This window comes from Astyanax mexicanus, chromosome 7, assembly GCF_023375975.1.
Source record: "Astyanax mexicanus isolate ESR-SI-001 chromosome 7, AstMex3_surface, whole genome shotgun sequence".
NCBI lineage: Eukaryota > Metazoa > Chordata > Actinopteri > Characiformes > Acestrorhamphidae > Astyanax > Astyanax mexicanus.
The window spans coordinates 14,229,778-14,245,749 of record NC_064414.1 but is presented as its reverse complement, the minus strand read 5'-3'; the positions used below and the strand labels follow the sequence as shown (position 1 = coordinate 14,245,749).

The 15,972-nt window shown below is 41.8% G+C and overlaps 1 protein-coding gene across 1 annotated transcript in view; it reads left to right on the top strand.

The window, feature by feature from the left end:
• The window catches only part of plpp4 (phospholipid phosphatase 4), a 234,351-nt gene that overhangs the window by 157,879 nt on the left and 60,500 nt on the right, over positions 1–15,972 (top strand). Inside the window, exon 6 of the mRNA XM_049481547.1 lies at positions 11,953–12,123. Coding sequence (XP_049337504.1) covers positions 11,953–12,123 — 171 coding nt within the window. The remainder of the gene's footprint in view (positions 1–11,952; positions 12,124–15,972) is intronic.

Below are 15,972 nucleotides of genomic sequence, written 5' to 3'. Positions count from 1 at the left end.
TCTAAAAGCAGAGAGGGTGCGTATTTCTAGCGCAGAAAAACGGGCCAAAGAGTCTAAAAGCGGAGACAGTGCGCATTTTTAACAAAAAAAACAGCACAAAGAGTCTAAAAGCAGAGAGGGCGCACATTTTTAGCGCAAAAAAATGGGCAAAGAGTCTAAAAGCAGAGAGGGTGCGTATTTCTAGCGCAGAAAAACGGGCCAAAGAGTCTAAAAGCGGAGAGAGTGCACATTTCTAGTGGCAAAAATGAGCCAAAGAGTCTAAAAGCGGAGAGAGTGCGCATTTCTAGTGCCAAAAACGGTCCAAAGAGTCTAAAAGAGGAGAGAGTGCACATTTCTAGTGCCAAAAACGGGCCAAAGAGTTTAAAAGCGGAGAGGGTGCGCATTTCTAGTGGCAAAAACGGGCCAAAGAGTCTAAAAGCGGAGAGAGTGCGCATTTCTAGTGCCAAAAACGGTCCAAAGAGTCTAAAAGCGGAGAGAGTGCACATTTCTAGTGCCAAAAACGGGCCAAAGAGTTTAAAAGCGGAGAGGGTGCGCATTTCTAGTGGCAAAAACGGGCCAAAGAGTCTAAAAGCGGAGAGGGTGTGCATTTTTAGTGGCAAAAACGGGCCAAAGAGTCTAAAAGCAGAGAGGGTGTGCATTTCTAGCGCAGAAAAACGGGCCAAAGAGTCTAAAAGCGGAGAGAGTGCACATTTCTAGTGCCAAAAACGGGCCAAAGAGTCTAAAAGCGGAGAGAGTGTGCATTCTTAGGGCAAAAAAAATGGGCCAAAGAGTCTAAAAGCGGAGAGGGTGCGCATTTCTAGCGCAAAAAAACGGGCCAAAGAGTCTAAAAGCGGAGAGAGTGCGCATTTCTTGCGCAGAAAAACGGGCCAAAGAGTCTAAAAGCAGAGAGGGTGCGCATTTCTAGCGCAAAAAAAACGTCCAAAGAGCCTAAAAGCAGCGAGAGTGAAGTTTTAGCGGAAAAAAACAGGCCAAACAGTCTAAAAGCGCAGAGAGTGCGCATTTCTAGCGCAAAAAAAACGGCCAAAGAGTCTAAAAGAGGAGAGGGTGTGCATTTTTAGTGGCAAAAACGGGCCAAAGAGTCTAAAAGCAGAGAGGGTGTGCATTTCTAGCGCAGAAAAACGGGCCAAAGAGTCTAAAAGCGGAGAGAGTGCACATTTCTAGTGCCAAAAATGGGCCAAAGAGTCTAAAAGCGGAGAGAGTGTGCATTCTTAGGGCAAAAAAAATGGGCCAAAGAGTCTAAAAGCGGAGAGGGTGCGCATTTCTAGCGCAAAAAAACGGGCCAAAGAGTCTAAAAGCGGAGAGAGTGCGCATTTCTTGTGCAGAAAAACGGGCCAAAGAGTCTAAAAGCGGAGAGGGTGCGCATTTCTAGCGCAAAAAAAACGGCCAAAGAGCCTAAAAGCAGCGAGAGTGAAGTTTTAGCGAAAAAAAACGGGCCAAAGAGTCTAAAAGCGGAGAGAGTGCGCATTTTTAGGGCAAAAAAAATGGGCCAAAGAGTCTAAAAGCGGAGAGGGTGCGCATTTCTAGCGCAAAAAAACGGGCCAAAGAGTCTAAAAGCAGAGAGGGTGCGCATTTTAGCGCAAAAAATGGGCCAAAAAGTCTAAAAGTGGAGACAGTGCGCATTTTTAACGAAAAAAACAGCACAAAGAGTCTAAAAGCAGAGAGGGTGCACATTTTTAGCGCAAAAAAATGGGCAAAGAGTCTAAAAGCAGAGAGGGTGCGTATTTCTAGCGCAGAAAAACGGGCCAAAGAGTCTAAAAGCGGAGAGAGTGCACATTTCTAGTGGCAAAAACGGGCCAAAGAGTCTAAAAGCGGAGAGAGTGCGCATTTCTAGTGCCAAAAACGGTCCAAAGAGTCTAAAAGCGGAGAGAGTGCACATTTCTAGTGCCAAAAACGGGCAAAAGAGTTTAAAAGCGGAGAGGGTGCGCATTTCTAGTGGCAAAAACGGGCCAAAGAGTCTAAAAGCGGAGAGGGTGTGCATTTTTAGTGGCAAAAACGGGCCAAAGAGTCTAAAAGCAGAGAGGGTGTGCATTTCTAGCGCAGAAAAACGGGCCAAAGAGTCTAAAAGCGGAGAGAGTGCACATTTCTAGTGCCAAAAACGGGCCAAAGAGTCTAAAAGCGGAGAGAGTGTGCATTCTTAGGGCAAAAAAAATGGGCCAAAGAGTCTAAAAGCGGAGAGGGTGCGCATTTCTAGCGCAAAAAAACGGGCCAAAGAGTCTAAAAGCGGAGAGAGTGCGCATTTCTTGCGCAGAAAAACGGGCCAAAGAGTCTAAAAGCAGAGAGGGTGCGTATTTCTAGCGCAAAAAAAATGGCCAAAGAGCCTAAAAGCAGCGAGAGTGAAGTTTTAGCGAAAAAAAAACAGGCCAAAGAGTCTAAAAGCGCAGAGAGTGCGCATTTCTAGCGCAAAAAAAACGGCCAAAGAGTCTAAAAGAAGAGAGAGTGCGTGTTTCTAGCGCAGAAAAAGGGCAAATGAGTCTAAAAGTTGCCGTAATTAAGGAGTTTAATATTAAGAGACATCATGAAATGAAACATCAATTTCAAAATTTCAGTTACACAACACTGTCAAAGATAAAGATAGTAAGTCAAGTAAAATGGTGTGTAAATTAAAAGTAATCAGGAAAATGTATTATTTAAAGTGGTATATTTCATTATTTGTTTTATTACAGAGTGTGGCCCGTGACTTCAAATATATTTCTCCTTCTGGCCCCCAACAAAAAAGTTTGGACACCCCTGCTCTAGAGGTAGCATGCAGCCGTGTCTGCAACCCACAGAAGTTGCTCAGGTAGGCACATCAATGTGAGCTGTGGCGAGAAGGTTTGCTGTGTCTGTCAGCACTGTGTCCAGGGCATGGAGCAGATACCAGGAAACAGGCCAGTACCCCAGGAGATAGGAAGGGGGCTGTAGGAGGGCAACAATAATAATAATAATAATACATTTTTATTTATATAGCGCTTTTCAAGGTTCTCAAAGACGCTTTAAATACAAAATAAGGCACAAATTAAAAGGCAAAAAATTACAAAAACAAAAATAAGGGACAGTCTTTAAAATGAACACAAAAATAATAATATAGGCAGTTTTCCCAATGACAAGTTATACAAAAAAAATAATAAAAAAACAACCCTGCAGCAGGACAGCTACCTCCTCCTTTGTGCAAGGAGGAACAGGAGGAGCAGTGCAAGAGCCCTGCAAAATGACCTCCAGCAGGTCACTAATATCCATGTTTCTGCTCAAACTGTCAGAAACCATGAGGGCCTGACATCCACAAGTGGGGATTGTGCTTACAGTCTAACACCCTGCAGAACACCAAGATTGGCAGATTCACTGTTGGTGCTCTTCACAGATGAGAGCAAGTTCACACTGAGCACGTGTGACAGACGTGACAGAGTCTGGAGACACCGTGGAGAACGTTCTGCTGCTGCAACATCCTCCATCATGACCAGTTTGGCATTGGGTCAGTGATGGTGTGGGGAGGTATTTCTCTGGAGGGCCGCACAGACCTCCATGTGCTCGCCAGAGGTACCCTCACTGCCGTTAGGTACCGAGATGAGATCCTCAGACCCATTGTGAGACCATATGCTGGTGCGGTTGGCCCTGGGTTCCTTCTGATGCAGGATAATGCTACACCTCATGTGGCTGGAGTGTGTCAGCAGTTCCTGTAAGATGAAGGCATTGATGCTATGGACTGGCCCACCCGTTCCCCAGACCTGAGTCCGATTGAGCACATCTGCACATCATGTCTCATTCCATCCACCAACTCCACACTGCACCACAGACTGTCCACCTGTTATATTTACCTTTTATACCTTTTTTTGTCTCTGGGGCAAGCTGAAGGGCCCTCAGCTACCTCAGGGAGGGGTAAGGGGTAGAGTAACCCTAAAAAGATAATATAACAAAAACGGTAATATTCACACTGATATATGTTCATGTCAACATTTGTAAATGCATTTTCTTTATTAAGGCCTTATGTAAATAGTTATAATTTCTTCATGTCTGTTATGTTTTGAACATCTGTAGTCTAGCCATTTTCCCCTGTAGGTATAGAAACTATGTAATTTTCCGTTTTTGCACAGTTTTTGTTTGTATTTTTTTTCGCACGCACTGTAAATAAAAACTCACCCTTTGAACTGCTGTATTTACTGCATTTTTTTCCCTTGTTCACTACCTACCTACTGACTTTGTGTCCCCGGCAGCATCACAAGGCCACACACACTACTGAGCTTCATTTTAACCTGGACGAATTTCTACTGAAGTTTATTCAGCCTGTCATTTGATTTTCAACTTTGATTTTAAGTATGATTCCAAACCAGACCTCCATTTGATAATACTTTTAATTTACATTGATCACTTTTATGTTATTTTGTTCTTAACGCATTCCACTATGTAATACATAATGATTTTCAACTGAAATATTTTATTCATTGAGATCTAGGATGTTATTTGAGTCTTCCCTTTATTTTTTGAGCAGTGTATATACTTAGTGTTGCATTTTATTTGTCTACAAACCAAAACTAATTAGAAAAAATAGTCTAAACTGGAGATTACATTCATTTGTAAACATGAGTGAAAACTTCAAAAGTCCTACTTTCAGGTTAGTGTTTGCCACCTGTCACGCAGCCTTGTTCTCCTTCCACACTACCGGACTCCATTTCTCAGAATTCTGCTGGTTATGACATCAATAATAACCTTTCACCTTCACCCAATCGCGTTACGCTCCGACGCTCTGATTCACCTGTATTCTGAATTACTTCCGGTTCATTCTTGTCTAGCTCCTGTATTTAAGGCATCCGTTTGTAAACTAACCCCGCAAGGTATTGTCGACTCATGTTGCATACTAAGCGTTTTCCTATGTTCTGTTTTTGCTTTCTTGTTACGACCCTGTTTTCGGATTATCGGTTTATGTCTTTTGTTTTGCCCTTATTGGATTTGTTGTACGGTTGGACTGTTTCTCGGTTTCGAACTCGGACTGTATTTTTGACTACGTCTTCTGGTATCGGTGAGATCGCTGTTTGCCTGGCTTTCCTGTTAGCAGTATCTGTTAGCTTGCCTGCTAATAAACCTGTTTGTACTTTTAACTCGGCTCGCGTCACTCCTCTCTACCTGGCGTCACACCACCATGTAGAAGTTGGCTTGTTGAGAATTAAGTAATGCACATTACACATTTTTATGAACAAACAAGAACAACCATAAATACCAACAAGACATACAATTTCTAATGAAGTAAGCTAACAAATGAAGATTAAAATAAGTACTATCCAGCTCCTTAACTACAGTCCCTGCTTCTAAAACTTGCACAGAATTTGTCACCAACATAACTAGCACGTTTCAGACCATGCCATGACACTGGCATATAACTTTTTACTGCTTAGCTAGGAAATCACTGGTAATCAAATGCTTTTATTTTTGCATTTGGAATTACAAAGCATTAGCTACAGATTAGCTAAAGATTTTTACAATTCCAGCATATTGTCCATGTAATGCCTTTTATACCTATTGAAATATCACCATTATGTCTTATCTACTTGATAGCTAGTTACCAAACTAACTTATCCAGCCACCACCCTCATCCACACACTGTGTGTGCTAGCTGAAAAAGTTAGGGAGCTAACCTATCTAGTTTAGTTATTTATCCAACCACCACCCTCTGCCACACACTAAATTAACTCCACTAATTTATCCAGGAATCATCCTGATCCACACACACAAAGTCTGTGCGCTAGCCAAATGCTTTAGGTAGCTAGGTAACCTAGGTTAGCTAGCATTAGCAAATTACTAGTTTTAATTTATACAAATTGTAGTGACCTAACTAGCTTGTTTGAAGTAACCAACATTTTTTCCATGAACCTGCGCACTGCTAAAATTCAGAGGAGCTCTGCAGGAGGAAGAGCTTTCTCTTATAAAGCGCCTCAACTCTGGAATAATCTCCCCGAATGTCTTTAAGTCTAGACTGAAAACTTACTTGTTTAGTTTAGCTTTTGGTAATCAAGGCTGCAGGGGTCCATGGACAGAGGGAATTGTGGGTAAACTGAGATGCTGGTGCTGTTGTTCACTCAGGTTTGTGGAGGGTGGAGTGGGTGGATGCCAGTGTTTCAGGGAGCCTCCATGTCTATGTTACCTTCTGGCTCTCTGCCTTTAGTTAGGCTGTCTTATTTAGATCTGCCGGAGTCATTAGCCACACTCTAATAATGTTTTATATTCTCTGTTTTACATAAATCCAGTCAAAACTAATTCCATCTCTCTGCTTTCCTCCGAGTTACTGACTGCCCACCTGTCTGACCCGATACCGAGGGATGTTGGACCCTCAGGCTCTCATGTCCTCTGTCCGGCCAGACTGATGGAAGTTTCTGAAGTCAGCTCTTCTCCATCCACCACCCACCAGAGATCAGCTGCTCATCATCCATTTTATTCTATAAGCCATTAGTGGCGCTATTATAGTTCTGAATATATAAGACCTATGTCGATGTATAAAAGACTTTTTAAAATTAATTTAAAAGCTGTTTGACCAGTGGTAGGATGGTCCCTCCTTAAATGTGAGACTTGATACTCCCAAGGTTTCTTCCTCCTCCTGCAGCTCTGAGGGAGTTTTTCCTTCCTCACTGGGGGTTCTGTATTATGTATTTTCTATGTTTAATCCTGATTCTTTGTACTGTGATCACGTTTTGGTTAAGCTGCTTTGTGACAACACCAGTTGTAAAAAGCGCTATACAAATAAATTTGATTTGATTTGATGCTACCGGCTGCAAACTGTATCTAGCCCTACATCTTATTATTATGGCCGAGTAGCTAGCTAACCTAAACAGGGTTCTGTGGCAGAAAGGTAAAATCCTTGTTATCCACGAGCACACTGACAAAAAATCTTGACATCCATCAACTTTTGCGTTCATACAGAGCAACATGTTACCTAGGACTCAACTTCAAATCAGCTCAACAAGAGACGTGCAGCAACAGCAGCTCGACACCCTCTCTCACAGGGGACCAGTTTTTGAGTATAATAAAAAAACAAACAAAAAATATCACAATGTAACCAGAAATGAAAATTTAAAATAATTAAAGAGGAGAGAAGACAGTTCAGGAAGGGCATAAAACTGTTTTCTGGGATATAAAACTGTAATAAAAGAATTAATAAAACACTAATGTTACAATAGTATTTATGACTAAGATAAATAGCAATACTGGTCATAAAAGTCACTCACTATGGGGAAACACTAGCAGGCTGCTAGTTAATTGTCTTACCCCAAATTCTCAGTTTTGACTCCTTACCCTTAGAAGTATCTCTAAATAAAAGCTAAGTGAGAATCACAAATACCAGAGCAATTATCTGAGAAATAACATTTTCCACTGTCTCCTTTGCATTACACAATTTTCATCTGATTAAGAGACAAACCCCTACCTTCTGTGAGGGATGGAGCAACTGTCAGATTTAATCTTTTACCAGATTTACCAGGATTCTGCACCAGTGGTGAGTCCTCTCCTCTGTACATCCTGCACTACTGATGTGCAATAGGCTTGAGACAGAAGTCTGATTAAAAAAAATGGAGGGTAAAGCCTTCTGTCTGTGCTTCCCTAGGAAACCAACTTTACAGTCAACACATCCAGCTTTCTTCTAAGAATCTTGCTTGAGCACACAGTGAAAACAACCCCTGCTCCACCAACCCCCCAACCCCCCGTTCACTGAGACTGGATCTGTGCCTGATTGAATCACCTGAGACAGTAAACAGTTCATCTGAGAGTTTGATTTTGAGATCACTCATATCACTATACTGTTTGATCAGAACAGTATTTGCATGCTACAGGCTATATACAGCATGTCTATGAACACAGAAGTTAGATACCTTGTCTGAAGTCTGAAATGAATCTTATAATTTATGTCACTGAAAAAAATCCTATAGATTTGAACTTATTTAGCTTATTTTTACTTTGTTTTATTTTTTTTATTGTTTAGTGTAGATTTTATCTCTTTTCATAATTCTTTGTGATCAAATCATAAATGAAGGGCCTGTTTAGAAAGCATATAAAGCTACTAAAAACTAAAAGAATATTTTTTGTAGCACTAAGTATACACAAAAATTATATTATACTTAAAATATAATATTAAATGTCATTATTTATCCTGCCTCACCCAAACTTAACATTCCTTCCACTCCTCACACACCTGCTGTTGAATAGAGGATATATGACATCATGTATATGACATGAGGTCACCTGACCTGTATCTGTAATATTCTAAATTGTTGCCTGCATTGTGTGGAAAATTTCACAGATGCATTAGCTTATTAAAAATGTCAGTATTTAGTGAGATCACTAAATCTCACTTTATCCTTTATCCTTTATCAAGTGTTCTGCGATAAGGAGAGCAGAAACACATTTTGTCACAAGAATGCACCTGAACCAAACGCACACGAAAACTAGTGATGCCATGCCAGAGAATCACTATAGAGGAGAATATGCACTCGCAAGTCCAACATGAACAGGTTTATACGAAACAACTGAGCAAAATCACAGTTTATAATCAAATCATATCAAATTTTATTTGTATAGCGCTTTTTACAACTGGTGTTGGCACAAAGCAGCTTTACAGAAACATGATTACAGGACAAAGAATCAGGCAAAAATTAAACATAGAAAATACAGAATACAGTGAGCGCTGAGGCAAGGAAAAACTCCCTCAGAGCTGCAGGAGGAGGAAGAAACCTTGGGAGGACCAAGACTCACATTTAAGGGGGGACCATCCTACCACTGGTCAAACGGCTTTTAAATTAAAATGTAAAAAGTCTTTTATACATCCATATAGGTTTTATAGATTCAGGACTATAATAGCGCCACTAATGGCTTATAGAGTAAGATGGATGATGAGCAGCTGATCTGTGGTGGTGGTGGAGAAGAGCTGACTTCAGAAACTTCCAGTCTGGCCGGACAGAGGACATGAGAGCCTGAGGGTCCAACATCCATCAGTATCGGGTCAGACAGGTGGGCAGTCAGTAACTCGGAGGAAGGCAGAGAGATGGAATTAGTTTTGACTGGATTTATGTAAAACAGAGAATATAAAACATTATTAGAGTGTGGCTAATGACTCCGGCAGATCTGAATAAAACAGCCTAACTAAAGGGAGAGAGCCAGAAGGTAACATAGACATGGAGGCTCCCTGAAACACTGGCATCCACCCACTCCACCCTCCACAAACCTGAGTGAACAACAGCACCAGCATCTCAGTTTACCCACAATTCCCTCTGTCCTGGATCTGCAGCCTTATCTAAAGGGAAAACATTAATTACCAAAAGCTAAACTAAACAAGTAAGTTTTCAGTCTAGACTTAAAGATTGAGACTGAGTCCTGAACATATTCGGGGAGATTATTCCAGAGTTGGGGAGCTTTATAAGAGAAAGCTCTTCCTCCTGCAGAGCTCCTCTGAATTTTCGGAACTACTCAGAAACCAATTCAATTCAATTCAATTTTATTTATGTAGCGCTTTTTACAACAAAGTTTGTCACAAAGCCGCTTTACAGGAAAAACAGGTCCACGCCTCTTATGAGGAGCACCACAGAGATGCCAATTTTATGGTGACACAGTGGCAAGAAAAAAAATCCCTTTAAGAGGAAGAAACCTTGGAAGGAACCAAGACTCAGACAGAGAAACCCATCCTACTCAGGTTGACCCGCTCAGTACAAACAAATAACAAACAACAAACAAATAACAGAACAAAACAGTACAGAGAATTAATATGAACTATGGCTAATATAACAGGTACTAATTTTATGAATATAAGAATGTGATGGGCACAAATTATAGAGCTATGGCTAATACAGAAACAGATACTGAGTGTGTTAATGGTAATCAGTGCAGTGTTGCAGAGCCGGAGAACAACACAGCGGGCAGTGGAGAGCCAGGCTGAGAACAACAGGAACAGGGCATCTCCATACATGTAAAAGAGATAGATAGAGAAAACAGAAAGGAAAGAAAGAGAAAAAAGCAGGAGTTAGAAAGGTTGTGTAATAATTCTGATGAGGACATAGTGGTTCATAGTGGGAAATGAGATCTCGTAAATACTCAGGAGCGAGCCCGTGTAGGGCTTTATACGTTAACAGGAGAATTTTATAGTCTATGCGGAATTTGACTGGAAGCCAGTGCAGTGCTGATAGTACTGGACTAATATGGTCAAATTTTCTAGTTTTAGTAAGGACCCTGGCTGCAGCATTTTGAACATAGTTGAAGTTTATTTAAGTTACTGCAGGAACATCCTGACAGTAGAGCATTACAATAATCTAGCCTTGAGGTAATGAAGGCATGGACTAATTTTTCTGCGTCATGCAGTGATAGATCATTTCTTAGCTTGGCAATATTACGGAGGTGTAGAAAAGCTGTTCTAATAACATTAGATATGTGTTTATTAAATGCTAGATCTGAATCTAGAATAACTCCAAGGTTTTTAGCTGCTGAACCAGGTGTGACTGAGAAGTCGGCCAGATTTAGCATTAAGTCTGATCATTTATTTCTAGCAGCTTTGGGGCCTAATAGGAGAACTTCTGTTTTATCACTGTTTAATAGGAGGAAGTTGTGCGACATCCATGATTTTACATCTTCTACACAATCCTCGATTTTCTTTAATCTCACTCTGTCATCAGGTTTGGCTGATATGAAGAGCTGCGTGTCATCCGCATAACAATGGATGGGCTCCCTCTAGAGTTTAACAGTCATTTCATGATATAACAGATATATGATACATATACATGATACATGATAATTATATTAGATTAGATTAGATTCAGTTTGGAGTATTTTGGTATGTCCCCCATTGAAACATATGAAACGCTGGTATTTTATGAATAATATAACTTCACAGTGGTGTTGAAAATGGCCAGGGAATAAACTGCCTATTAAGTCTTAGAACACATAAAACATGTTTTGATCACATTTAAGCTCTAACTAAATGTTTAAAATATGCCAAGGCAAGTCTGTTTGGAAATTAAATAAATAACGGTTATCTGACTTTTTCCTGTTTCTCAGTCATTACCAGTTAACTGATTAAACAGATCATTTTTTTACCCCAATTTTCTATATTTCTGCATATATATGACAGAAAATATCATCAGATATTCAACACAAGTAATAAAGGAAGATATAGAGAACTCAGTAAATAAATTAACATATTACACTTTGTCATTTATCTATTGAGGATAAAATGATCCAATATTACATATTCATGTGTGGAAAAAGTATGTGAGCCTCTAAAATTAGCAGTTAGTTTGGAGGTAAAATCAAAGTCAGATGTTTTCAATCAGTGGGATGATAATCAGGTTTATTTAAAGAACAGGGGTCATCAACGTTTGCACAACACGCTTGTTGCATGACACAAACAAAAGAGATTTCTGAGTACCTTAGAAAAAGAGTTGTTAATGCTTATCAGGCAGAAAATGGTTAAAGAGTTTGGACTTCACCAATCCACAGATGGAAATTCAAGACCCCTACCCCAGAAGATCACTCTAGGACCCAACGGTAACTTCTAAGCAAAAGAGGCTAAAGGCCTCTCTCACATTTGTTAATAAATCCTGACCTAATTTAATGAAAACGTTGTGGAAGCACCTGAAGCGAGCACTTAATATGGGAAACCCACTAACATCCCAGATTTAAAGCTGTTCTGGATGGAGGAATGGCCTAAAAATTGTCCAAGATAGGGTGCAGGACTGATCAGCAGTTCCTAGAAATTATTAATTGCAGTTATTGCTGAAAACAAAGGTTCACATACTTTTGCCATTTACATATATGGTTATTCTGGTCTCATTTGTTTAACTTGGTTGTTTTTATCTACTTTTAGGACTTTCAGAAAATCCGAAAATGTTTTAGGTCATATTTATGCACAAATACAGGAAGTTCTAAAGGGTTTACAAACTTGCAAGCACCAATACTTTATTTATATCTTTCCTTCACTACCACACTATTTCTCTCTCTCTCTCTCCTTCACAGTTGCTTTCTCTGGCCTGGGCTTCACTTCCTTCTACTTGGCAGGAAAGCTACAGTGTTTTACAGACAGTGGGCGCGGTCGCAGCTGGCGACTCTGTGCCATGATCCTGCCCCTCTACAGTGCCATGATGATCGCCCTGTCCCGCACCTGCGACTACAAGCACCACTGGCAAGGTAAGAGAACTGGCCTGGCAGCAGCACAGAGCTCTCGCTTCATCTAGATTGCTTCACACCAGCACTTATTTGGTTAAACTGAACATTGGTTTGTTTGCACTGTTGATGCACTGAGTATTTCAGCAGTTGTGTGCAACAGAGAAACCACTACAAGCTGTGAAACTCATGTAGTTTTCCTAGACAACATTAAGGTCTCTTTGAAAGACAACCCTTACGGTACATGTCCACTACCATCTAAGGCTCAACACGTCCTATTCATTTTGATATAGAGAGCTGTCACATGCCACGGTGCATGTTGGGTTCCATTGCATTGAATGCTGCCTCACCTTTCGGCAAAAAAGTTCAGCAGAGCTGCATGGCGTCACATTAATGTCAAAAGTCGGGGGACAAAAAAATGAACCATCATGGAATTGTGTGTGCGCTGAACAGAATATCACTCTCGAGCTTCATTTTTTCCTCTCGGGTGTTTTTTTCCTCTTGAATTCACAGTGAAAACAATAGTCGGTCGCTCCAAACGAGAGTCGGTCGCTCCAAACGAGAGTCGGTCGCTCCAAACGAGAGCCAGTCGCTCCAGACGAGAGTTGTCGCTCCAAACGAGAGCCGGTCGCTCCAAACGAGAGCCGGTCGCTCCAAACGAGAGCCGGTCGCTCCAAACGAGAGCCGGTCGCTCCAAACGAGAGCAGGTCGCTCCAAAGGAGAGTCGTCGCTCCAAACGCCGGTCACTCCAAACGAGAGCAGGTCGCTCCAAAGGAGTCGGTCACTCCAAACGAGAGCCGGTCGCTCCAAATGAGAGCCGGTCGCTCCAAACGAGAGTCGGTCGCTCCAAACGAGAGCCAGTCGCTCCAGACGAGAGTTGTCGCTCCAAACGAGAGTCGGTCGCTCCAAACGAGAGCCGGTCGCTCCAAACGAGAGCCGGTCGCTCCAAACGAGAGCAGGTCGCTCCAAACGCCGGTCACTCCAAACGAGAGCAGGTCGCTCCAAACGAGAGTCGGTCACTCCAAACGAGAGCCGGTCGCTCCAAACGAGAGCCGGTCACTCCAAACGAGAGTCGGTCGCTCCAAACGAGAGCCAGTCGCTCCAGACGAGAGTTGTCGCTCCAAACGAGAGTCGGTCGCTCCAAACGAGAGCCGGTCGCTCCAAACGAGAGCCGGTCGCTCCAAACGAGAGTCGTCGCTCCAAACGCCGGTCACTCCAAACGAGAGCAGGTCGCTCCAAAGGAGAGTCGGTCACTCCAAACGAGAGCAGGTCGCTCCAAACGAGAGCCGGTCGCACCAAACGAGAGCCGGTCGCACCAAAGGAGAGTCGGTCACTCCAAACGAGAGCCGGTCGCTCCAAACGAGAGTCGGTCGCTCCAAACGAGAGCCGGTCGCTCCAAACGAGAGCCGTTCACTCCAAACGAGAGCCGGTCGCTCCAAATGAGAGCCGGTCGCTCCAAATGAGAGATGGTCGCTCCAAATGAGTGCCGGTTGTCGGTCGCTCCAAACAAGAGTCTGATGCCGCAGGTCATTTGCATGGTGCTCGCGAAGAACTATGAATTTGAGAGGAAAAAATACTAGAGAGGAGAAAAATGAAGTTCGAGAGCGATATTCTGTTAAATATTAAACAGAACCTTATTCAAAAAATAAAGTAACAACAAATAGATTAAAGTAACATTTACATTAATTCTTTTTTAAAAACTCTCAACACATTAGCACTTGCAGATTCCTTTTTCTTCCTTAAAGTTCTGTGCTTCGAACCTCGCGTAGAAGGAGTTCAGTGCATTTGGAAGGGAGGCATCACTGTTACAAGCAGGGGGAGGTGACTTGTAGTTGGTGATGGTCTGGATGCCCTGCCACATGCACCGAGTGTCAGCAGTGTCCTGGAAGTGGGCGTGGATTTTCTCTGCGTAGGCACGCTTTGCCTCTCTGATCCCCCGGGAGAGCTTGCCTCTTTTGAGGCTGTTTTGAGGCCAGCCTTGTCCCCTGACTTAAAGATCTTGTCTCGGGTTCTCAGCAGCACACACACCTCTGCAGTCATCCACGGCTTCTGGTTGGGGCGGGTTGTGATGGTTTTGGAGACAGTAACATCATCAATGCACTTGCTGATGTAGCCAGTCACTGAGTCTGTGTACTCCTCCAGGTTGATGTAGTCATCAGAAGTAGCAGTTTCTCTGAACATGTCCCAGTCAGTGTGCTCAAAACAGTCCTGAAGAGCAGAGATGGCTCCTGGAGGCCAGGTTGTTACTTGCTTATTCTCTGATTTGATACATCTGATGAGCTGTCTGTATGCTGGGATGAGCATCACAGAGATGTGGTCCGAGAAGCCGTAGTGGGGGCGGGGCTCTGCTCTGTACGCACTGGGAAGGTTGGTGTAAACAAAATCCAGCATGTTGGAAAAGGGGGCAGCAGAGCATTCAGGTTACTGTGATTGAAATCACCAGCAACAATAAACAGTCCGTCGGGGTGTGAGCCCTCTTCAGGAAATGCAGCGGATCTTAGCCAGCCTAGCGCGTGTAGCTCCGCTCGTAGACCATCTGTAAGTACAGTTTTTGGTTGATTTTGCAGGTTTAGGAGGGTCTGTCGGTCACAAATGTGGGTGTTCAGATCGGATTATTTACAACAAAACAATCAAAAAAGCACCGTGTTTTGCTCCCGGAGTGGCCGCTGCGACCATTGAGGGTAACCCTCATTTTCAATGTAGCCAAGCCTACATAAAGTTACAGGGATTAAGAATTAAGTTTAAATTATAAAAACAAGCAAACAATGTAAGATTTAATTAAGGAAAAATAAAATAATTTGAAATAAAAGGATATGCAAACAGGCTAAAATGTAGAGCAATAAAACGAAAAGATAAATACTTAGAATAATAACATTTAAAGCACAGAAAAAAAATTATAGTAATAAAACATAAAAAAATAAAGGACTAAAATAACCACAATTAATAAAATGTAAATGATGGAACTAAAATAAATAATAATAAGTAAAAAATATATTAAGAAAACATAAAAGGAAGAAAATAAATGAAATAAAATAAAATAAAAACATAAAGGTCAAAAGTAAGAACAGTAACAAAACAAATAAAAAGATGAAATTAATAAAATAAAAGGGCTAAAAGGTAAAACCTGTCAGTTTCCACTGTGAGGAACATAGTAAGGAAATGGAAGACCACAGGGACAGTTCTTGTTAAGCCCAGAAGTGGCAGGCCAAGAAAAAAATCAGAAAGGCAGAGAAAAAGAATGGTGAGAACAGTCAAGGACAATCCACAGACCACCTCCAAAGAGCTGCAACATCATCTTGCTGGAGATGGAGTCACTGTGCATCAGTCAACAATACAGCGCACTTTGCACAAGGAGAAGCTGTATGAGAGAGTGATGCGAAAGAAGCCATTTCTGCAAGCACGCCACAAACAGAGTCGCCTGAGTTATGCAAAAGCACAAAAAGCACACCTCAGGCGACTTTGTTTGTGGCGTGCTTACTATGTTCCTCACAGTGGAAACTGACAGGTTAAATCTCTGAAACAACTTTTTGTATCCTTCCCCTGAACAACTATGTTGAACAATGTTGAAAATTAGATCATTTGAGAGTTGTTTTGATGAGCCCATGATGCCACTCTTCAGAGGAGATTCAAATAGGGGAAAAACCTGCAATTGGCCACCTTAAATACTTTTCTTATGATTGGATACACCTGGCTATAAAGTTCAAAGCTCAATGAGGTTACCAAACCAATTTTGTGCTTCAGTAAGTCAGTAAAAAGTAGTTAGGAGTATTCAAATCAATAAAATGATAAGGGTGCCCATACTTTTGCACCGGTCAATTTTTGGTTTAATTTTGGCACATTTTCTGTTAGTACAATAAACCTCATTTCAATCCT